The following is a 25,557-nucleotide window of genomic DNA, read 5'->3' as shown; positions in this document are numbered from 1 at the left end:
CAAAACTTGTGTCTCATGCTTTTGTATCTCTTGACAGTGTATTCTGTACAGAGAAACTCTTAGCTGTTAATTGATGATGATATGCTAAAATGTTTGAAATAACATAAGCATTGGGAGAAATATTATAGAATTTAGAAAGAGCACAGGACCACTTCTGTCTTCATCTGCACTCCTGGTTCCTATCATATTTTTATAAAACTTGCCCATGCTTCTGAATTACTTAGCTCAGTTAATGATGTTGCTTTTCACTTAGTCATTTACAATAGAAAATGCAGAGTCATTTTCAAAAATGCCTTTTTCCCCTCACTTGCAATATACCAATTTGGTCACCAAGTACAATTGATTTGATCTCCAATATGAATCTAGAATCACTCTGTTCCACTCCCTCTTCTGCTTCTGCTTCAGGACCTCATCACCTCCTACTCAAACACAAGAAATAGTATTATATGAAAAAAAATGAAAACCACAAATTCAATTTGCCCCCTTCTCACAGATTGACTATACCCTATACTCCAACTATATCTTCCTTATGTTCTTTGTTAGATCCTACACTCCAGATTTACTGAATGAGATGCCAGTTGTATGTATTCTCAAAGTTCACACTTATTTCCTGAGACTGGAATGCCCTTCCACCCCCTTTCATGCCTGGAAAATTACTGCTGACCTCACAAAATTCATCAAAACTATCATCCTTTGAAATAATTACTTCCATCTCAATGCTTGCTTCCAAAACACTTAACATAAGTGCTGCAAATATTTTTTCTCCTGTCCAGTGAGGTTTGGGCTTCTTGACAAGAGACCATGTTTCTATTCATCTTCAAACTACCAAGGACCAAGACTTACTTGGCACATGTTTGGCACTGAGTATATTTTTGTGGAATGAGTTGAATAATGGTAAAAATCCCTTTTCATTTTATTCACTCATTTGGATGTTTACCTTCTGCCATAGATCTACCCATGATCCCCCTTTCTCTATGCATGTCCCAGAAATACCATTCCTGAGAGAAAATAGTATAAGAAATTAGTTTCCCTCTAAAATCCCCCATGTGTTGTAGGCTCAAAATGAAATAATCATCCCATCTAACCAACATCTCTTAAAGCTCTCAATTCATAAATGTGAACAAACATGGTCTTTAATTGATATTTTATATTCTGAGAAAGACTTTGCTAGCCATAGATGGATTTTATAATGCAGATTAAAAAGAACATAGAATTCACCCAAGAGAAATTAGCAGCACACTAAACCTCTACTATTGTTTTGTTCTCTTGTGAAAGTTCTGTTAATGAAGGTGTAAGATTTACCAACTTTCTTGTTTTCTGTAGTGATTGTGGCCTATTTTAAGTTGAGAATATGTTTAGAATAGAATCCTGGACCAGAAAAATGAGGCTATTCCTTTAAAGGAACATACTGAGAAAATAGTTTATTTTGACTATAAATTGGTGCTTTAAATATTTTTAATCTTTGACTCAGATGAATTTTCCTCTTGTAAACTGTCTCTAAATATATTCTCACTGTGATTTTCCATCTTTTGTCTAGCTAACTTTGCCTTATACATCTCATGTTACAGGAAAAATACATATTCTAGAATAATAGGCATGGCTAAAAATTCTTGGTTTATAGGGAAATGCTTGCAATCAAATATGCCCTATGAAATATTTATAATACTGAATTTACTATTAGTGCCCTATGCATTATTCTTCTCCCAAAATTATTGCTGCAGTTCCTAGCATAATTTGTTACTAATTTTATTTATCTCAAATTTTGGTAAAATGAATCTTCTTCCAGAAAAAAAAAGGATATTAAAAGTATGATATAATTTCAAATAATCGCTTATTAATAAAGAGCATGCAATATTTTCTACTTTCAATCTTTCTCTTAAGTTAATTTGCTTTATGTTTTAGGTTTCTCCTTGGATTACAATCTCTTTGCAATCTTAGAATCACATATGCCAGCTCTCCATTTGCCATGAAAATTATCATACTAAATATATTATCACTTTTTAATTTTTATTCATTTTTAACATTTAGATTTTACTGGCTCTCACATTTTTGAATACATTCTTTATAACTTTATATATTTTAAGGAGTATTTTTAGCTTATATTTTAATCATCAAGCATATATTGGAAATCTGATATATGTGTCTTATACTTCTTGTTAAAATATTTATGATCTAAGTCTTTGAGACATTTTAACACACCAGTATTATTTTTAGATAATGTTTTTTTCTTTGCTAGTTTAATTAAAAAAATAAATATTGAATCAAAATGCTTTGCCAGATTCTTTGGATAATAAAATACATTTACATAGTTTTACTAGTATAAGTAAACAGTTATATTCTCATTCTAAAAAGGCTTTGAGATAGTTTACAAAGATAAATTATGAGAAAGGAAAAAAGAGAAGTTTAGGAAAATCGAGCCCTAACTGGTTTGGCTCATTGGCTAGAGCACTGGCCTGAGGACTAAAGGGTCCTGGGTTTAGTTGCAGGATGGATCCTTGGCCCTGGTAGGAGGTGCATGTGGGAGGCAATCAATCAGTGTGTCTCTCTCACATTGATGTTTCGCTCTCTCTGTCTCTGCCCATTCCTTCCACTCTCTCTAAAAATAGAGGCTTGGTGCATGGGTGGGGCTGGCTGGTTTGCCCTGGATCAGGGTGGGGGTCCCCACTGGGGTGCCTGGCCAGCCTGGGTGAGGGGATGATGGCTGTTTGCAGTTGGTCACACACCCTACAGGGTGGGGGTCCCCACTGGGGTGCCTGGCCAGTCTGGGTGAGGGGCTGAGGGCTGAAGCTCCCAACTGCTCATTTTTTCTTCTTTTTTTTATTCTGGGCCATCATTGGCTCTGGCTCCAGCTCTGAGGCATCTGCTGCTGAAAGCAGGTATCTGGTTTGTTTGGGTTCTATAATTGAAACAATGTATAACTCCAGCTCTGAGATCCCGGCTTGCTGAAAGCAGGTTTCTGGGGTTTTGTTTAGCTTCTATATTTGTTACAATGTTTTAAACTGCGAGCTCAGAGGCTGGCAAGGCAGGCGGGGAATGTTGATTTCCTCTGTCACTGAAGCAAGCAAGCCTCATGTTAGTTTCAAGCTGCCTGGCTGCCGGCTGCCATTTTGGCTGGCAGTTAATTTGCATATCACCCTGATTAGCCAATGGGAAGGGTAGCGGTCGTATGCTAATTACCATGTTTCTCTTTTATTAGATAGGATACTAGTGGACCGGTGCATGAAATTCATGCATTAGGGGGGCGGGGAGGGGTTCCCTCAGCCCAGCCTTCCCCCTCTCCAACGGAAATCTCTCTCACAATCTGGGAATGCTGGCTTCTAACCACCCACCTGCCTGCCTTTTTGATTGCCCCTAACCTCTCTGCCTGCCTGTCTTATCACCCCTAGCTGCCTCTGCCTGCTTGCCTGATCACCCCTAACTGCCCTCCCTTGCTGGCCTGATCTCATCACCAACTGCCCTCCCCTGCCAGCCTGATCTCGCCTCCAATTCGTGCCCAGCAGGGAGTGGGTTCCCTCAGCCCAGCCTGTACCCTTTCCAATCGGGGACTCCTTGGGGTATGTCCAACTGCCGTTTTAGGCCTAACTGCCTCTGCTAGCCTGCCTGATTGGTCCCAACTGCCCTCCCCTGCTGGCCTGATCTCTCCCCCAACTGCCCTCCCCTGCCGGCCTCATTGCCCCTAACTGCCTCTGCCTCAGCCCCCATCACCATGGCTTTGTCCAGAAGGAAGTCAGATGTCTGGAAGATAGCCAGTTGACCCGATCTAATTAGCACATTACCCTTTTATTAGTATAGGTAGATTACATAGGATAGGATTGCCTTTTTCAGCAGGAGGAGATACTCTTGGCAGACAAAAAGAAATAATCCCTATGTCTGGACTGATAACCAGCCATATGCACTACACTGCCAAAGCGGTTATTAAAAAATTGAACTGCTTTCTTACACCTTACACCAAACAGTTGTTGCCCTTAAAACCCCTCCTCAGCCCCCACCTTAGGTTCTGCCTTCGTGTTCACCTGGATTAGGTTCTTATTGGTTGGTTTCTATGCCAGTCAGTGTCAAAAGCTCTGCCTCCTAGGCAGCCATTGGCTCCTCACACTTCTCCCCCTCCTCCACCCTAAGTTCTGTTAAAAGAGAGTAATGTATTGAAGGAAGATGTTGATAACCTAGTTAGAGTGTGTGTGTATAAAGAATAAGGTTTTTATTATATATGGTCCAATAAGTAATATCTAAGCTGCCTACAGAAGAAACTAGATTTACTTCTTGAGTGTGTGTATATGTTGGGATGGTGGTGGTGATGAGATGAATTTTTCTAGAAATTGGACTGAGTGGTCCTCTTTCTCACCCTTCCTCTAATAAGATTTCATCCTCTCCATTAAATGGTGTCCATTTCAAGAACATTAATTTAATATTAACTATGGAATTATTTTATTCAAATATTTATGTATTAGTGTGACCCAGCTTATTCACTCCTCTAGACCTACCTGAGAGAATTCCCAATCATGGTTCCTTAACAGGAGATCACTACATAGTACAGCAAAAACTACCCTCGACAATTATGCAATAATATGACAGTAGATTTGATGTCATTGGTTTTTGGTTTTGGCCTCTTTGATATAATGCTCCTCAGTATAAATCAATACATCATACTAAACTATCATTTAATAAACATTCATTCTATAAGGTGCAAAACAATGTCTTTTAAAAACACAGCTCAATGAAGTTTTGGATTGACCAATTCAGAAAATTGATTGTATCTCCTGGGACTGGAATGAAAGGGGTATGTATGTACAGAGAGTATGCATTCTCCAAGGTGCAATATGGCCCCCATGGAGGTGAAAATTGTTTTTTATGGGTGAAAAAAATCTAAATATAAGATATTATAATGGCTTTGCATCTCCAAAGGGCTACAGAGCATAAACAGACATGCAGCACATCCCTAGTATTAAAATTCCATAGGTGGCTGCAGTGCTAGGAAAAAAAAAAATGTAATGTTTTTTGGGAGACAATAATGAAAAAAATTTAAGAAACACTGCTATAGAGTATTATCTCTTGCAATCATGCTTCCATTTGAAATTGGGTGTCAAAGGATTAAGGTACATGAAAACAGGTTTTAATTAATTAATTTATTACTCACAATTATAGTGAGTAAAACCTTATTCATCATGTACTATTCACAATAATGGGAGGTAATTATTTGTAATTTATTACTCATATAAAAGTTTAACACTATTATTCCCATTCTACATGTAAAAAATAGACTATACTTATGCTAAATAAGCAAGGTATTTTAAAAAATATATATATATATATGAATATTATAGTCATCTTGATTAGAAGAGTTAAATTTTGCAGGATATTGGAAAAATCAATAGGATAGGATCAATGGTAGACCTGGGTACGGGAGAGTGGAGAAACTGTTAAGTTAGGAGGAGACCTGAAGGAATAAACTAGAAAGGTAAGAGTTAGTATCTGAAAATAGAATGCTTAAAATGAAAAATTATGATTTTTTCCAGTTATTAGTTATATAATTTTTGCCAGGATTCTTACTCTCTTTGTCTATTATAGATGCATTGGCAGTCTGTGAATCCCTGAGAAACTAAAAATAATGCTTTCACATACATAAAATACAATATGTAGAGTTAAAAGGAAATTGATTATATTAAAATATGTATGTATATTTCAATATAATATACAAAGTAAATTAACAAAGTAAATACATGTTTATTAATATAACATACAAAGCCTAATTAAAAAGTATAATATACAAAGTAAATATATGTTTATTAATACATTAAAATGACATGCTTATTAGTACATTAAATAATAAAATCTAAGATTAGGGCTAATAAATATATTTTTGAAGTGATATTGAAACAGCTGAAATATATGAGAACATTTGTGATCATAATTGGCAATGGTGATTTGTTGCTTAAATTTATATTTGAAGAAAATAATCCATTTCAGTTAGAAATTAGAGAAAATTACAATTTTTTTTTTCTCATTCAAGTTTCAGGGATCCTCAAGTTTCAGTTTACACTCAAGTCTTGAAACCCTGTCTAGACTGTGATCATGAGTGGCTGGCTGAGGCAGGGCAGAGAGCATTAGTTTCCCTATAAATTAGGATCATTAGGAAAGAGGAATTAAGAGGCCAGGGTATTGGTAGGATCATCTACACAGATGTTCAAATCCAAAGAATTCACAACTTCCAAGCACATCTGGACTTTGAGGCATCTTCTATGGGCTAAGAGTCTTGTTGAGCTAGTCCTCTGTAATTTATAACACCCTTCTCTCTTCCTGCTTTATGGCCATGTGACCAAGCCTGGTGATTTGTTTTAGAGATGAAAGTCAGTTATACAGGGCTTGGAGTGGTAGGTTATAAGAGAATGAATATTGGCTGGATAAAGTCATATTCTTGGAATATGCTCTAAATGATTTATTTGCTCTTAGTCTGGCTCATTTTACAGAAGGTGTCTGTAAAAAGTGCCTCTGGAATGTCTTTTACGCCATTGCATTGCTTTCAAACTGTGAATAATCCATCAAGGGGCCTGGCTTCTAGCCTTGCCCAACTATGGGAAGTATTTTGAGACCTAAACATTCCTTCATAAATCACTAATGTTGGTCCCTAATGTAGTATCAAATGGACCATTTTAATATGTTGATATATCACTTTCCAGTTTAAGTGTTTTATATTCCCTCTTACTATAGCATTAAAGGTTTCCAGATCTATTTGTGAGAAATTTCCAGGGTTTTATTTTTAACTATGACAAAATCATTTTCTTTCCTAAATGGTTTGAAATTTATGTTACGGTGGGTAAGTGTCAAACCATAGGAGAGAAAATTTAAAACCCAATTCTCTCAGCACAAACAATTATCTTTATATTTTCCTGAGAGGGTTACAAATTTCAAAATAGCCTATAATGTTTCAAAGGAAAATTAATTTTGAAATAGTGTTTTGATGATTGATGTATATAACAATTCAAGATAATATAATTATTTTAACTCATTTATTTGTTACTCTTATTTCAGGAAACAATATTAAGTACTATCTTATGGTTTGTGGAGAGGTACATATAAATATTCCTTCCTTAGGATCATAAAATATTTAAAATCCCTTTAGTATACAGAATAGATGGATATGATATTTTTATGTAATTTTTATGCCACTAATATACCAAAATTCATAAAAATGCAAAATTGACTTTACTAATAATTAAAATTATACATGTAAGGTATGCATTGCACAGTATTATCTATTTTCTCATGACCAATTTATTAATGCAAAATATTATGACCCATCACACAATTTGTTGAAACTGTATAATAACATTCTACAAAGCTTGATATATGCAGACAAGTTGAAATAGATAAATTACTATTTAATAAAACTGGAATTTTGCTGATACCCCAAAATTCAGCAAAATAAAACCCATCTCTGAATCAAGGTATTTCTCTTAAGATCATTTTCTAAAACTTCTTCAATGTAATTGCATCTTCACAAATGATAAATTCCTTTATTTACAACCCCCTTTTCCAAAGACTTACTATATATAGTAATTCCCTCTCATGCTAGATTCTAATTCTAGTCCCATCAGCAATATTCTTTCCATTTTCTACCCTGTTAGTACTACTTTCTAAATTTAGAAAAGATCATCAAATGTAGCTCTTAAGGGAAAAGGTGTCTCATACATCTGAGTATTGTGGTGTAGCTAATCTAAAATATAAAACAAAGCAAAATGTTTATAATTTTCTTACGGCAGTAATGACTTAAACTGTTTCTTGTACATTCCAATTTCTTACTTAAATATTCTTTAACAGTAGTAATGCTACCCTATATAATTAAGAGGTAATATGCAAATTGACCATCATGCCCTCACACAAGATGGCTGCCCCCATGTGGTTTCAAGATGGCCAGCAGGGGAGGGTAGTTAGGGGTGACCAGGCCTGCAGGAGATGGCAATTGGGGGCAACTGGGCCACCAGGGGAGGGCAGTTAGGGGTGACCAGGCGAGCAGGGGAGGGTAGTGGGTGCAATCGGGCCGGCAGGGGAGGGCAGTTGGGGGGGCCAGGCCTGCAGGGGAGGGCAGTTAGGGATGACTGGGTCAGCAGGGGAGGGCAGTTGGGGGGGAACAAGCCTGCAGGGGATGGGAGTTGGGGGCAACTGGGCCTGCAGGGCAGGGAGGGCAGTTGGGGGGGGGGGAACCAGGCCAGCAGGGGAGGGCAGTTAGGGGTGACCGGGCCGGCAGGGAAGGGCAGTTGGGGGCGACCGGGCCAGCAGGACAGGGCAGTTGGGGCAATCAGGCCAGCAAGGGAGGGCAGTTGGGGGTGACTGGGCCTGTAGGGGATGGCAGTTAGGGCAGACCAGGCTGGCAGGGGAGGGTAGTTATGGGTGATCAGGCTGGCAGGGAAGGGCAGTTGGGGGGGACCAGGCCTTCAGGGGAGGGCAGTTAGGGGCAATCAGACTGGCAGGGGAGTGGTTAGGGGGTGATCAGGCTGGCAGGCAGAGAGGTTAGGGACAATCAGTCAGGCAGGCAGGTGAGTGGTTGGAGTCAGCAGTCCCGGACTGTGAGAGAGATGTCTGACTGCTGGTTTAGGCCTGATCCCTGTGATCAGGCCTAAACCAGCAGTCGGACATCTCCCAAGGGGTCCCAGATTGGAGAGGGTGCAGGCTGGGCTGAGGGACACCCCCCAGTGCATGAATTTCATGCACCAGGCCTCTAGTCCTATATACTAAAAGGCTAATATGCAAATTGACCAAACAGCAGAACGACCAGTTGCTATGATGCACACTGACCATCAGGGAGCAGACACTCAACACAGGAGCTGCACCCTGGTGGTCAGTGTGCTCCCACAGGGGAGCACCACTCAGTCAGAAGCCCTGAGCCAGGTTCACAGCTGGTGAGTGCAGCAGCAGTGGTGGGAGCCTCTCCCGCCTCCATGGCAGCGCTAAGGATGTCTGACTGCCAGCTTAGGCCTACTCCAAGCAGGGAGCAGGCCTAAGCCATCAGTTGGACATCCCCCAAGGGCTTTCAGACTGCAAAATGGCTCAGGCTGGGCTGAGGGATCACCACCACCTCCCCCCCACGCTGAGTGCACAAATTTTGTGCACCGGGCCTCTAGTATCTATCTATCTATATGGATGCATCTCTGTTTACTGACTTTAGGTCAGAGTTCTCTCAATTTAATTTATTGACATAACCCTTGCAAGTCTAACTTGTTCAATGTCATAAATCCTTGTTTTAATGCTTCAATATCAGGATCAACAATTACTGTCTCTTGTCACTTGAATAAAAAATAATAATCCTGCCTAAATTTTCTGCTATTAAAGCTGACTTTGTATCTTTCCTATAACTCTTCATCCCTCTTATTACACATTTTTATGAAGCTGCTTTTTTACCTTGTTTTTTCTTATTCCCTTCCCTGCATTCATCCTTATTTACCTCATCATTTAACTTTGAATATTAAGAAGAAATCTTTTTACATCTACTTCCTTGCTAATAACTTTCCATTAAAAACATATTTATTGTTGAGAGCATTACAGATGTTACCATTTTCCCCTCATTCTCCCCCTCCACGTGGTTCCTGTCCTGCCCCAGCTTTCACAACCCTATTGTCTGTGTTCATAGGTAATGCATATCTATATATATAAAAGCCTAAGCAACCATCGCAACCGAAACAACTGAACGGAATACCGAACAGGCTGCATGGGGTGACCAGGCTGGTAGGGGGGTTAGTGAGGGACGACCAAACAACTGAGCAGCAGGCTGCAAAGATGGTGGTGCCCACAGCCAATAAGGAGGGAATATGCTATTTGACTGCCATGCCCTCAAAGATGGTGGCACCCACAGCCAATAAGGAAGGAATATGCTAATTGACTGCCACACCCCCAAAGATGGTGGCATCCATAGCCACAAGATGGTGGCACCCAGTCTCCTCAGCCCTGCCAGGCGCCTGTCTTTGGAGTCCCCCCAGTCCCCTCAGACCCCCAGCCCCGCAGGGCCAGCCCGAGGTGCAGGCATGCCTTGGATGGTGGCTGCCCAGCCACCCAGGGCTGCCCGAGGCTCAAGTAACCAGGGCCGGCCTAGGCTTGTGCTGCCAGCAGTGGCAGCAGCAGAGGTATGATGGGGGTGTTGCCTTCCCCTGATCACTGGGTTGCCTCCTGCCCCTGAGGGCTCATGGACTGTGAGAGGGGGCAGGCAGGGCTGAGGGACTCCCACTCCAGTGCATGAATTTTCATGCACCAGGCCTCTAGTATGCATATAAGATCTTTGGTTAATCTCTTCCTGCCTCCCCTCCCCACTTCCCTCTGAGATTAGTCAATCTGTTCCATGTTTCTATGCCCTTGGTTCTATTTTATTCATCAGTTTATTTTGTTCATTTATTTTGATTTTTAGAATTAATTGTTGTATTATTCTAAATATCTATTCGTTGTCATTGTCCAATGTATTCATTGTCATTTTACCATGCATTTCTTCTTCTCCTTCTCCTCCTCCTCCTCCTCCTCCTCCTCCTCCTCCTCCTCCTCCTCCTTCTCCTCCTCCTCCTTCTCCTCCTCCCTCCTTCTCCTCCTCCCTCCTCCTCCTCCTCCTCCTCCTTTTCCTCCTCCCTCCTCCTCCTCCTCCCTCCTCCTCCTCCTCCTCCTCCTCCTCCTCCTCCTTCTTCTTCTTCTTCTTCTTCTTCTTCTTCTTCTTCTTCTTCCTTGTCTTTTTCCTCCTCCTCCTCCTCCTCCTCCTCCTCCTCCTCCTCCTCCTCCTCCTCCTCCTCCTTAAAGAATTCCTTTCAACATTTCATGTAATACTGATTTGGTGGTGATGAACTCCTTTAGATTTTTCTTGTATGTGAAGCTCTTCATCTGACCTTCAATTCTAAATGAGAGCTTTGCTGGGTAGAGTAATCTTGGTTGTAGATTTTTGGTATTCATTATTTTGAATATTGCTTGCCACTCCCTTCTGGTCTACAAAGTTTCTGTTGAAAAATCAGCTGACAGTCTTATGGGCATGCCCTTGTAGGTAACTAACTGCTTTTCTCTTGCTGCTTTTAATATTTTCTCTTTGTCTTTAACCTTTGGCATTTTAATTATGATGTGTCTTGGTTTGAACCTCTTTGGTTCCTCTTGTTTGATACTCTCTGTGGTTTCTGGACAAACTACTAGATACAGAATTAAAAAAAAAATGATTATATGGTTGACTAAGGAGTTTAATGAGAGCTTTGGGGGACTTAGTGAGATTTTCAAGGATCTTAGTGAGAATTTTAAAGACATGAAAAACTACCAGTCAGAATTAAGCACATACTAACTGAAATGAAAAATTTACAGGTATTCAACAGTAGTGTAGATGATTCCTAGAACCAAATCAATGATTCGGATTATGAGGAAGCAAAAAACACCCAATCAGAAGAACAAAAAGAAAAAAGAATAAAAATATATGTAGATAGTATAAGGAGCTCCTGCACAACTTTAAGTGTACTAACATTTACATTATGGGGGTGCAGAAGAAGAGAGAGAGCACTTTCCATTTTTTTGTTCAGATGTTCACTTCTCAAGGAAGGCTTTCCCACCCCAAGCTCAGTTGTAAATCTTGATCACTGTGAATAACCATAGAAATGCCATTTTAGTAGTTCAGGGATAGACTTATGACCCAATTCTGGACAATATGGGAAAGATTTCCTGAGAGCCTTCTGGGACGTTTTAAAATAGAACTTCCTTGGATAGTATTGGGCAGTGATGGTGAATCTTTTGAGCTCAGCGTGTCAGCATTTTGAAAACCCTAACTTAAGTCTGGTGCCGTGTCACATATAGAAATTTTTTGATATTTGCAACCATAGTAAAACAAAGATTTATATTTTTGATATTTATTTTATATATTTAAATGCCATTTAACAAAGAAAAATCAACCAAAAAATGAGTTTGTGTGTCACCTCTGACACACATGTCATAGGTTCGCCAACTGGTATTGGGTCTGCATGCAATAGTTACTGCAGCCATCTTGCAACCACAAAAAATGACAAGTCTGAGAATGAAGCTGGTTATGAGCCTTCCCAAGTAAAGAAAGAGGGGGAAACTGGTCCTTGATTATATTTTTGAGAACTGATTTATCTAAGGTCTAAAAGCCACCTATCTCTCAGGCAATTCTGAATTGAGAGTTTGTTACTGACAGCTGAAAATATTCTAATACATACACAATGCTCATCTATTTAAATTATTCTTTAATTAGATATAATGAATCCTTATTTCCTACTCTATTAAGGTTGTAATTTGCCAACTTTGGGCAACACTAACAACCATCTGCTATCTCTATTTCTGTACTCAGTCTGGTATGTGTTGCAGATAGTATATAATTATGCCAACTGGTTCTCTGACAAATTTCTTATCTGACCTCAGCTGGTTTCTCAGTTTCGCTAGATGGTTTTTTAAAATCTATCTCCACCTGGCTTCACTTGGATAGATATAGCATGAACTAGTATGCCAAAATTGGAACTCCTAACTTTTCTTTACCAATCATCTATTTTCAGTAGATGATTCTGTTAAAGTAGATAATTCTGTTGGCCATTTTAATAGATGATTTTGTTGGACAATCTAAATTCTTCAGGTTATGCCAAATACTTTTTCACACCCTTATGAAATCATCAGGAAACATTGTTGGGTCATCTTCCAAATAAATTCTGACTATAACTACTTCTTATTTCTTCTACTGTGACTACAATAGCCCTTTGTCTTCTAACTACCTTCCCTGTTTCCAGAGATTCAGAGATTTTGCCCACCATTCATGAGATTCCTACTTTCTTCCAAAGAAAAACTAGAATAAGACTTTTAAAATATAAACCTGATCATGTCACTTCCTACCTTAAACTGTGTTGATGGATGGCTTCTCATCCCATTTAAAGAAAACTCTAAAGTCCTTAACCAGGACCTATAAAAACCTAGTTAAGATTCAGGTCCTATCTACCTCTCCAGCCTCATTGTACCCACTCTCCCCATCGCTTACTCAGCCCCAGTCACACTGGTCACCCAGCTGTTTCTTGAACATCTAAGCATGCGCCTGGTATGTGTTCTAGTAGAAATAATTCTTCTTTCAGATAAACTACATGGACCATTCCTTCACTTCATTGAATTCTCCTTCCCACTGTTATCTCATCAGAGCAGGCTTTTGCTGCTGCTCTTATTGAAAACCTGGGCCCTACCGAGTCCTTTTCCATCACTCCCTACACACCTTCCTCTGCTTTACCGCTTCACTTGCTTCAGTTACCCTCAGATATTGTCCCTATCAGACAAAATATTACATTATTACAAAAATGATTAATTGATTCTGCCTCCTCCCTTTAAAATTTAAGCTCCATGAGGTTTCCTTAAAGAAATAAGACTTTTAACTCCACTATTTTATGGATGTTTTTCTCTTTAAATTACCAAGGAGTTATGAGCTGAATTTTGTCCCCTCAAAAATTCATGTGTTGAAGCCCTAATGCCCAATACATTAGAATGACTGGATTTAGAGACAGAGTCTTTAGTTAAAATGAGATCATTAGGGTGGGTTCTAATCCAACATGACTGGTGTTCTTATAAGAAGGGGAAGTTACGCCATAGATATACACAAAGGAAAGACCACGTGAAGACACGTAGAGAAGATGGCCAGCTACGAGCCAGAGAGAGAGGCCACAGAAGAAGTGAAACCTGCCTACAACTTGACCTCAGACTTCCAGCATCCAGAATTGTGAGAAAATAAATTTCAGTTATTTAAACCATCCAGTCTGTGGTACTTGGTTATGGCAGCCCTAGCAAACTAATATAGACCTTTCACATGCCAAATTCAATACCTTTCTTTAGTCCTTCACTTTTTAAATCCCTTTTTAACTTTTACAAGTTTGAAATAAATCATGCAAGTTAGCATATTTAAAAATATAATTAAAAATAGCAAGAACAACAGCCTACCTGTATACTTTCCAGCCAGGCAAAGAAATAACATTGTTATCACCCTATAAGCTTCTTCCCGGTTGCCCTCTCCCCACTGCCCAGTCACAAGGCAACACTGTAATGAATTGTGTGTTAATCATTTTTTGCTGGTGAAGTTCTACTTGCCATATATGTACCCCATTTTTGTGGTATGGCTAGTTCCTATCTAAGACTACTATGTATATTTATCTATCTATCTATCTATCTATCTATCTATCTATCTATAGGCTGTTGTACAATATTAGAAACTCAAAAACAATTTTGGTTTTTGAAAATGCTTACAGAGGAGATATTTGCCAAATTAGTTATGTTAATATTGCATTTTAATCTAATAACATAGGAATTAAAAATAAAGAATTTCAACTACCTTCTTGTTATCTTTATACTGTACTACTTAGGCATTGGAGAGAGGAACATGTCAGTAATAGAGTTAAACAGCTATCGGTTTCACCTAAAAAATGGTTTCCTAGCCCTTCCACTTCTGCTACTGGGCCGAAGAGGACAAAGGGAAAACACAAAATGTGTTTTTCATCAGTGTTTAAGTCAGTGGCTTTGGTTCTATAGTTTAACTTAATAGCTTGAAGTTACCAAAAATAATAGGTTAAATGTTTAGACTCCATCATCTGTGGTAACACCAGGATAAATTACAGATTTATTAGAAGACATAAAGTCAACAAAATGAATATATAGGAACTTTAAATCAAATGGTAAGATGCCTTACTTTTGTAGAACCCACCCGAGACTTCGCCACTGCCCTCTTTCCAGGCCATACCATCATCATCTTTAATCATTCTATGAAAATAACCTTATAATTCATCTCCTTACATCTTACTCCCCTACATATATATTTTTCCACAATCGCCAAAGTGATTTTCAAGTACAAATATCTTATCATGTTTTTTCTACACTGAAGGTTTCTGTTGACTACTGCCTGCTCTTGGGAAGAAGTCCGGATGCTAAAATGTCCTCAAAAGTCTCCCTTAATTTGACTAAAATATCTGTACTCTGTTTAAGACTAAAAAGAAATATAAAAGCTCAAAATGTGCACATTCATACATAAATACTGAAGTACATGTTTCTCTGTGGGTATTTATTTATGACCAAGAATACTCACCAATCTGTATTGTAAAATTTGTAGTGAAGTTGTAATAAGTCAAATTAGTATATTAAAATTTATAATCAAAATACTGTGGCTATCTTCACATTTTTTTAATTAGGCTCACAACGTTATATAAAAACAAAAGATTATTAATAGGAAATATAGAACTTATTAGAGATAGTATGCTAATAGTGAAACATTTGCAGCATTACATATGCCTTGATGTGAGCTATAAACATGTCATAGGGAATAATTTATTAAGACAGCAGATAACAGTGCTCAGGTCAGAGAGAGTGGAGTTAAAGATTACCGTGTCCAATGAATGTTCTGTAATATCTCTCACATTACGTCTTACTCTCTGTAAGAACCAACCTCGTGGATTAGCCCATGGCACAATACAAATCATGAGCCTAATGGGAAGTGCATCTACATTCTAGATATCTAAAAAATAGTTTAAGTTGCCCAAATTATTTTTAACTAAATTTTACTCTACAAAAATTCTAAGTTTACTCAAACATTATTTGTTAAAACCCTGTTTTGTGCCAGATATGTACCGTAGGTGCTGGGGATTCAAAGGCTAAACAAGTAAAAAGGAGCTTGTTCTCATGGAGCTTACATTCAAGGAACAATTTCTTCATTCAAGACAGTCAACAATATAAGTATACATGAATAGAGAATTTTAAATAGTAATAAATATTATGAAGAACATAAAACAGTGATGCAATATGACAAAAAAATTAGAGTAGGGGGTGATCTTACATTGAAAGCCATATAATTCTACTCTGAGGATATGACATCTGAGCACAAACAAACATGATAAGAATGAGACTGCCATGCCAAGATCTGGAGAACTCCAGACAGCAGCAAGAACAAGCACAGATGCTTCAAGGTAGGAGTAATGTTGGTATGTTCAAGCAGAGAAAGAAGGTTAATGGAGCAAGGGGAAAATCACTTACTTGAGGTGAGAGAGTTTGGTGGGGCCAGGTTATATAGGGCACACTAGGTCACAGTAAGAAATTTAGATTTTATTCTATAGCATTTCTTTCTGAGAGGAGAGTGATATGATTTGACTCCCTCCAGCTGCTGCATAGAGAATGGACTAAAGGAAGACAAAATAAGAAGCCCAGAAAAATTTTAGAATTGCAGTTGGGCCAGTGGGGATGATTGTAAACTCGAAGGAATGTGTAAATATATAAGAGGTAGCACATTTTACATATGTAAACTGTGCCTATGCGTTGTGGGCAATCCGGTGGCAGTAATGCTGTAATGACATAATGACCAAACAACCGGTCACCAGGAGGTGCATTGATGGGTCCCGTATCGCGGTGGGGGTCTGGGTCTCGCATGATTTTGCGCACTGGGCCTCTAGTAAATGAATATTTGTTAGATGAATGAATGGACAGCATAACTCATGTGAACATTAACTTATCAATGTATTTTTGTAATTTCCAAATTTTCTAAAATGACATGATATTTAAACTAAAAAAGTTTCAATGTAAATTTTTTAAATTTACAAGAAAATCTAAAATTTCCACGCTTTTCTCACTATAAGATAATTTAAACAATTTATAAGTAAATCCAAATTTTTAAAAATTCTAGAATAGTACCATTCACCAAATATCTAGTATTTCCTAATGTTAATTCTACAGTTTCTGTATACAATTATGGTCAGACTAAAAAGTATGGCATTATATTAAAGGATATTTTATTAGTTTAATATGCAAATATTCATTATTTAGATATAAATCATGACATTTCAAATCAACTTTTTTTGAAGTTAATTATTCTTGTATTTCAGTTTCTCATAAAATTTTCAAATTAACATCAGTTTTTATTCTGTGTAATTAAGCTACATTATCCATCCAGGGTGAGAAAAAGTATTAAAATTTAAACAAAGAATAGAGTTCTACAAATCCTAAAAGGAAGAAATCACTGACTCAAATATGTATTTTAAATTAGCTAGTGCTGTGAGAAAATATTTTTTTCAGAGAAAGAATAGATATGCAGACAGGGAGATGATAAAGGAATTATTATTTACTATCTTTTTACTTTACTACTATATTAATATGTACAAGACAAGAAAAAGGAGGTTAGAAGAATATTAACAATAGTCCAGTGAATTTCCTTTTGATATAAGAGAAGTTTGTTCATTATTATCTATTGCCCTAGTATTGTCTCATTTTAATACATTATAGTATTTTAATTATGCTTTAACACCCAGATAATAATCAACAAGTATGTGGTATGTTGCAAATTTACTTTTGTGACTCGGAAGGAAAGAAATGTCAAGCTTCAGGGCATCCTTGACATTTCAAATCACTCATATTCATGTCAATATCAGTCCTACCTTTACTCTTGGGAATCCATGTAGCCTAGAAACTTACAAGTACCCAAATGAAATGGGTCTTAACTGACTGGCTTACCTGAAATTTTGACTTGAGACACCACTCCATCTCCTCCATCACTGTGTGCACGCACTTCCACAACATACTCTCCATCCCTGGGGATTGGAACTTCTATGGAGTGTTTATGAGTTGAATACAGTTTGCCATCATGCTGGCCATCAGGTCTATAGAGTACCTTAAGAAGTCCCAAAATATGTAAAATTAATAAAGTGGTACCAAAGAGTGAATGTCCTAAACAGAATATTCTTACACTTTTATTAATAAAATTAGTCCTAGGGTAGCTATATGTAATAATTTCTGGAAAATTAATGTTATTTTGCATTCATATAAATCAATTTCACCTATGTTTTAGGATTATCCATGAGAATGTGAATTTTTTTTAGATGACCTAAAATAAAGATTGTGAAGAATGTATTTTTTAAAGGAAGTAGTACAAAAAGAGGGCTCTTTCAATAAATTGAAGTAGTCGGAAAAATTGCTTCACAATTTAAAACGTTTTTCACATTATTTCTAACATTTAGTATACAATGAAAAATGAGATAGGGTGTGATATAGAGGATATACAGAAATAATATTTTTCTCTTTTTGTTCGTTTATAGATGGCAACTCAGTACATCAAAGAGTTCGCTGTGTGCTGGGAAACTCGATCTTAATCATTGTGGAACAAAAGTGGATTCTTTCTGTCTCTGTTCTTCAGGCATGATTATTCTAACAACTCTATACTTTCAAGCAGTTATTTTATCTTGCTCACTTGATGCATCATTTTCTTAGACTGCACTGAAGACCTTTTCTCATTTCAAAATTTATCATAGCAGTGTGTCATCTGATACTGTTACACAGCTAGAATGAGAAAACTGAATGGGTTTTGCAGAAACAGCAAAAAGTCCAAAAACCAGTCCTCTTTGTAAGAATGAAGCTTGTGGGGGGAATACTCCAATAATCTTTTATCTACCTTATATCCTGTCACTGTAGATTCATTTGATAGCGCGACCACATGATCCCAGGTGATTATGTACCGTGAACCAGACCTTATGGAACTGATGATTCTTGGCGGCTGGCTTGGAGCTGTGAAAAGTAATAATATGCAATTGACCATCACCATTTCCAGCTTCAGTTCTCCAAGCTGCATTGTGTCAGGAATTATAATGCTGATGCTAATAATGTGACAACAGCAACAGCTAATTTTGATGATTGCTTCCTATATGGCAGGCACTATGCTAAGCACTTTATAACCCATGGTCCTGTGAGGTAGATAATATAACTTTTGTCATCCTCTCATCATCCTTCACTTGAGTTTCTTTTTGAACCAATCTTATGAAACTGCTGCTCTCAAGGTTATCAATTATGACCACTGGGCCAATTTTCATGGCAATTTTTTTATTTAATATTTTTGAAGCATTTCACAGAATTGACCTTCTGATTCCTTCTTGAATCTATTTTTTTTTTCTTAAATTCATGATCCTTTAATGTCTGTTTCTGCCTCCTACCTCTCTGGCTGCTCTTTCTCATCACCATTCTTTGCTGGCTCCACATTCCCTGCTCAATTTTTACATGTTGGAATGACATAGGACCTGATCCTGAGCACCCTTCTCTCCTCTATGAATCTTCCCTAAATCTTAAATCTGGGACCATAGCTGTATGTACTCACAATTCTATCTCTAATCTTTGTCATAAGCTCTAAACATACATGTACAACTGAAGATCTCTACTTTAATGTTTCAAAGTCTTCTTAAATGTAATAAAATCAAGATGGGATATCTGTAATGTACCCCCAGATGTGCCTCTCTAGAAGTCTTTCACAATTAAATCCCCAGTTTCTCAAACAAAAATCTAGTTATTCAGTTTTTCATTTTATTCATTGTCAACATCCAAACAAGCAGCAAGTTGTCAATGTTGCCTGCAGAAAATGTTCTATTTCTCCCTGTGATTACTTAGTTCTGACCACCGCCATTTCTTTCCTTGACTACTAAAGTAACCTCCTGATTGGCTATTCTGCTTACACTCTTATCCTTCACTACCTACTGTCCATCTAGAACCCAGAATGACTTCTTCCAAACATGTTAGTTAGGTATTACTCTCAACTCTAAACTCTTCCAATGGCTTCTTCTACTTAGGAATAACTCAAACTCCTCACTATGACCTACAAGGCCATTCATATTTTGATGCCAACATACTTCCCCTTCTCACCTCAGAACTTACATCCTGGCCCCATTGGCCTTTCTAGACTTAAAACATATCAAACTCTTTCCGCCTAAAGGCTTTGCACTCATTATTTTCTCTACCTGAAACAATCTCTCACCTCCCGCAGCCCCAGTATTCACATAGTGGGTCCTTATTATTACTCATATCCAAGCACCAATGGCATCTCTCAAAGAGGCCACTCCTGACCACCTAACAGGAATTTGGTTCTTGCCCAAATCAGTTTCAATTTTATCATGTTTATCCACTTTATTGTCTTATCATCTGATATTATCATATTTATTTGTCAGAGATTTAGTTTTATTTTTGTTATGTTTTACTCTCTCCTTCCAATTGTTGGTAATCCCATGAGAAAAGACTATAACACTAGTTTGATGTCTTCTGTATCCTCAACACCTAGAACAGTGCTGGGCACTTAGCATACTTTGGATGAATAAATAAATGGAAAACAGAACAAAGAAGTAAATGTTCCTTTCACAAATTTGAAAACTGAGGTTTAAAGATGTGAAGTAATTTGTCTTATCATCACACATTTCTTTGTGTGGCAGAAACAGATCCGACACCCATGTGTGATACCAAAGTCTGGCTCTTACCACCATGTTCTTTTAGAAGTTTCTTTTTTTCCAAGTAAACTTCATAAATTTTTAAAACTATAATGCTAATCACATCTTCGATTAATTGCAAAACTCCCTGAATAGAAATTCTCCTATTCGAAATATTCAACTTGATTCAAGAGGTATCAAGGTAAAGCCAGAGAGATGAGAATGACCAGATCATCTGAACAGTGATCATCTGAACAGTGATCTTGTTGTATGAACAATGAGAGCATGTGGTGATAAGGGAGTAACTGTAGTGCTACAGCATTTGTACTCTGCAATGATGAACATTTGTAAGTCAACACAAAGAAGAAAAAAGATGCAGAATTTAATTTGTTTCATGCTGTCGATGTATTTCTATGAAAATAAAGTTTGAAATAATAACAGAATGAATAAAAATTAGTTATCTAATGGTGGAAAATTTTGAGGGGCATCGTTTCAAAGGGAGGTTCTGTAATTTTATTTCTAAAATAGAACATTAATGTATAAAGGCATTTCCCATATTTTTTCATCATTGACATTAACTATCCATGTTTCTTTAAATTTTTTGTGTGATTTTAATAAAAAAAGAAAAGAAAATCAAATGTGCTAAGACTGCTAGGTAATAAATTTCTCTCAAATGTACCTTCATCATGATGGAACCGATTGCTAGTTTTTGACAAGTCTAAAATAATGCAAATGTTCAGACTCACGTGCTTTCTTGGTGAAGGTCTCAATCATCTCACTGGGAGGCCCACACCCGGCACTATTGCACGCCCTGACGTCCACAGAGTACTGGGTGTCCGGCAGAAGGTTCTCCAGCCTGGCCGAGTACTCTTGGCTGTTGACTTGAACTCTGTGTGCAGCTGCTTCTTTGTCATGAGCTGACCAGTACCGAATCTGCAAACATTCAAGTTGAGTAACAGTTTATCATGATGCAGACACTTAAATTGTGAAAAGTTCTTTTCAGCTGACTCTGTCACTATTGATGCCAACCATTATATTGTCAAATATTTCTTAGTGCTATTTACATTTCTAGCAGTCTTAGACCATAGCAAGGCTTACAATGCAGATGATTAAACTTGTCAAAGACAAATCAAAAGCTCATATGATTGCTTTAAATAGTCCTACAATGACAAAAACAAAACAAAACCCATAAAAATATCTGCATAAGGTTTACCTTCAAAATGTAAAATCTTTCTGTGGAGGCATTTGCCACAATAATTTTTATCATCTATTTCCTGCTTTATTTCTGTTCACATGACTTCAAATTTGTTATGAGCCATTGATAAAGCAGTTTGGCAGTAACACAACCTTTTTTGACAAAAATAATCATCAGGTAGCTTAGAACATACCAGTGATATAACTTCCTGCTATCTCATATCAGTAGCAGGAGTATATTATTTATTTTGAACCTGCATAGATGCCAGCTATGAAAGAAATATTACACTTAACAACTTGAATAGATGTAGAGGTTATTTACCTTTAAAATATTTTTTTAAAATTCTATCCATGGTGTGATTAGAAATGATTACTTTTACCAACCAAAGTATCAATGACAACCTTCCTTGTCTCTTAAAGTTTAAGTAAAAGTAAGTTTTCATTATAATTTTAATTTTCATTATAATTTTCATTCTTCAAATAAGATGTTTTCTTGGTCAGAAATCTATAATTATATCTAAGTTATAAGTAAAAGGGAAAGTCATTTATAAGTATACTAGTATTTGACAGATTTTCAGTGCCCTGTCTATAAAACAACGGCATTTTAATTTCAAAATTAAGCAAAGTGACTTACAAATAATATCTAACATTTATATAATGCTGAACTTTTCATTTTCATAAAACATTTGAAACCATTATAAAATGGAACTGGATGGCTCAAATTCACCTGGTAACAAAGTGATGTTTCTGTGTAGAATGAACACTTCAGAACAAAGGCTAGCTACTAATTGCTTATTGGTTTCTTTGCAGTCTTTTTATTTTGTTTACAATAGTATTTTCTGATCATAGTATTTTGATAGAAGCTCTTTGGCATTTCTGTCATCTGACCAAGAGGATGGCCAGGGCCAAGGACTGGAATTGCACCAAGTGGCTCCAGAGGCAGAACTTGGCTGGCAGAGAAAAGGCTTCCTCAGGAGGGGCCCTCTGGAGAAGGCATGCCTTTCCTGGGGCTGGAAGTGCTCAGGCAGTGACTACACTCATCTGAGGAGGAGGAGGAAGACAGCCTATATTTTAGTGGCCATTTAAACGAGGTGATACATAGGCTTCTTCCACTGCTTGACTAAGAAATAAAATGAACATTTACATTTCTAATAAAATGCCAGGTACTGCATAGGCTCATCCACCTATAAAATCTTCTCAATAAACCTAGGATGGCAGTGTTCACTCTGTTTTATAGCAAACAAAACTGAAATCCCTGGGGTGCATCCATTTTTACATGCATGCTTGTTGACTGAATGTGTACCACATTTTGAAGTCTTCATTCCATGATAACATTTTTTTTTTCTATCCAGTTTAAGAGGAGGAGCTTTTAAACTAGATTAATATAACAAAAGCCATTTCTAATGAATACTATGCACTAAAATGAGTGATAAAATATTTCTGCCATCGCATCCAAAATTCCATGGGGCATTTTGGCAATGCAAAAGGAAAGAACCCTAATTGATATTTATTTCCCAATTAAAAAGTTTATATTCTGATTATTGTCTGCATTCATTGATGCCAATGTATTGCTTCCAACCTCATATTTAGTTTATACTCTGCCTGTTGGAAGCTATAAAACAGTCAATATATAATTCTTAGGCAAAGACAATATATAATCATCTGGTATGTTTTTAACAAAGTAAAATATACATTTAGCACTTTGACTAAATGAGTGAGTTATATATTAAATAACATTTTTTTTCTCTTTTTTATCACTTACGAGGGAATCTATATAATAAAAGCCTAAGTGACCGTTACACGGAATGACCAGAATGGCCAGGAGCTGCCCCCTGGTGGTCAGTGTGCTTCCACAGGGGGAGCACTGCTCGCTCAACCAGAAGCTGGACTCATGGCTGGTGAGCAAAGTGGTGGTGGCAGGAGCCTCTCCCGCCTCTGCAGCAGCACCAAGGAGCAATGAGCCGAGCAGTAAGGAGCAGTGAGCAGGCAGGCAGTAAGGTGTGAGGTGTCCTGGACTGCCAACTTAGGCCCGATCCCAACAGGGAGTGGGCCTAAGCTGGCAGGTAGACATCCCCTGAGAGGTCCCAGCCTGCGAGAGGGTGCAGGCCAGGCTGAGGGACCCTTCCCCCGTGCCCCCCACCCCCCAGTGCACGAATTTCATGCACCAGACCTCTAGTAGTAATATAAATGAAGAAAAAAAATCCTATGGTCCAAAATGGCGTTCAAACTCCAAATATTGATGTCTTCTCTCAAGATACCTTGGACTTGATTATTATAAGGGCTTGTAACATCTGGTGAATTTCTCTCCCCCATTTCTTTTCTAATAGCTGTAAATCTAGTTGTCAGCTTAATAAGTTATGAATATTGGGTCTTCTCAGTCTGTGCCTCATTCTACTCTCTACACTTCAGCTGAACTCTTTAGAAGATTAACTAAAGATATGTTGAGATCGACTCAAATCATAACCTACAGTACCAACAAAGAAAAAGAAAAAACCTTCCTGTCAGTTTGTGAGTTCATAACTAAAAATGTGGGTGGGTTCTATGGTTACCTTTCAGAATCATGGCTTTGAGAAAGCCAGGTTATAACACTTTATTTGATCATGCTTCAGTATCTATGTTAACACGCAGAGAATATTTATTTAGTGCCTACCATGTGCCCAGCACTGTTCTGGCACTGAGAACAAAATACACAAAAGCCTGCCCTTATGAAACAAATATTCCACAGACAGATGAAAAAGGGAAGAACAAGAATTGAGAGGACAAGCTGTCAGGGGCAAGGGGGGCGCAGCTTACTGCCTGCAGCTCCAGAAGGGCACTGAGTATAACATAAAAATGTCTGTGGTTTGGCATAAAGCCTTGAACTTTGAATCAGATAATCTGAGTTTAGACCCTGCTCTGAGGCTTTTCATTAGTGCTAACTGAGGCAAGTCATTGAATTTCTTTAGCATCCATTTGCTCATTTGCAAAGGTAAGATGATGCCAATATTTTCTTAATTTTCACTATGCTTAAAAATGTGTGATGACTTCACTTTTCTTACACAACAAGTCTAATTTTTAGTTCTGTATCAAAGACCCCAACTATCATTGTAGCTTCAATTTTTTTCAGGTTTTACTCCCTTTGACTAAAACAAGTTCCCTTTCTATCCTTTCTATCTGGTTAATACCTATTGGTCCTTTAAGAACAGCTCAAGGGAAGTTTTCTTTAGGACATTTTGCGTGCTACCAATTTTCTGTTTTCATAGGTAGCATATGAGACTCCTAGTGGGTATTTTATAATTCTTTCCTTTGGAAGTAGAACTACTGAGCCAAAAAGGATGAAGAATTTAAGGATGCTTTTATGAATTACCAAAATATTTAAAATTTGCTTTTATGAGAATGTTTGCCTTAACCATGGGTGCTATTATCTTTGATTTTATTTTGGCTAATTGTTTATCAACACGTAGGTCTCTACATCTCTCCTAGATAGGAACCTCTGCTTTACTACTAACAATTAGTTTATAAATGCCCAACATATTAAACACAAGAAGTATAGTGGTAGTTGCCATGTACATCAATGGGACACAAAACATTGAAGGATGAAACGTCGATATATTCATTTAGCTTGATAAAAATGGAACTCACCTGATAGCTTTCCACTATTTTATCTATAACATGCTCCCAATGCACAGATATCTCAGAAGATGATAGGACTTTTACGCCTACTCCTGTTGGGGCTTCACTGGGAGCTGAAATTTGATGAAAACATTATATTCATATAAAAGATGTCTATATTATAAAGTTCATATAGCACCATATGCATTTTAATATTTTAAATAGGTTTAATATTTCCAAAATAAAATAGTTCCAATAATTTCTTTACCTCTTTCTCTATTTTTCTAATGTTTATTTTATGGTCATCAGTGACACATGCACACAGATATTCATATATACAAATGTGAATGTAGACATACATATACACATACAACTACACATGCACAGACACTTTTATAAAATAAAAGCTTCATGGATTTCTCTGATATCTGTGAGCAAGAACAACACTATTTTTTAAAAATTTTTTCCAAGTAACCTGCTTAAGAAAGCCTGTGGATGCAAATTAAAATTCATTATATTTAGCTTATTAACTCTACATGATCTAAAACAGGAAATTTGGTGTTTATTATAATTAATTTTCAGCTTT

At 37.4% G+C, this 25,557-nt stretch overlaps 1 protein-coding gene across 2 annotated transcripts in view; it reads right to left on the bottom strand.

Moving 5' to 3' along the window:
* The window catches only part of CNTN1 (contactin 1), a 281,784-nt gene that overhangs the window by 11,924 nt on the left and 244,303 nt on the right, over nucleotides 1-25,557 (bottom strand). For both annotated transcript variants that reach the window (XM_059682579.1, XM_059682581.1), the window contains 4 exons: nucleotides 25,002-25,105; nucleotides 20,933-21,119; nucleotides 18,398-18,510; nucleotides 17,464-17,620 (listed from right to left, as the gene is read on the bottom strand). In XM_059682579.1, the coding sequence (XP_059538562.1) occupies nucleotides 17,464-17,620; nucleotides 18,398-18,510; nucleotides 20,933-21,119; nucleotides 25,002-25,105 (561 nt within the window). The remainder of the gene's footprint in view (nucleotides 1-17,463; nucleotides 17,621-18,397; nucleotides 18,511-20,932; nucleotides 21,120-25,001; nucleotides 25,106-25,557) is intronic.

This window comes from Myotis daubentonii, chromosome 2 (assembly GCF_963259705.1).
Source record: "Myotis daubentonii chromosome 2, mMyoDau2.1, whole genome shotgun sequence".
In the NCBI taxonomy this organism is placed as follows: domain Eukaryota; kingdom Metazoa; phylum Chordata; class Mammalia; order Chiroptera; family Vespertilionidae; genus Myotis; species Myotis daubentonii.
Note: the sequence above shows the minus strand (reverse complement) of the source record. Positions and strands in the feature narration are given on the sequence as shown.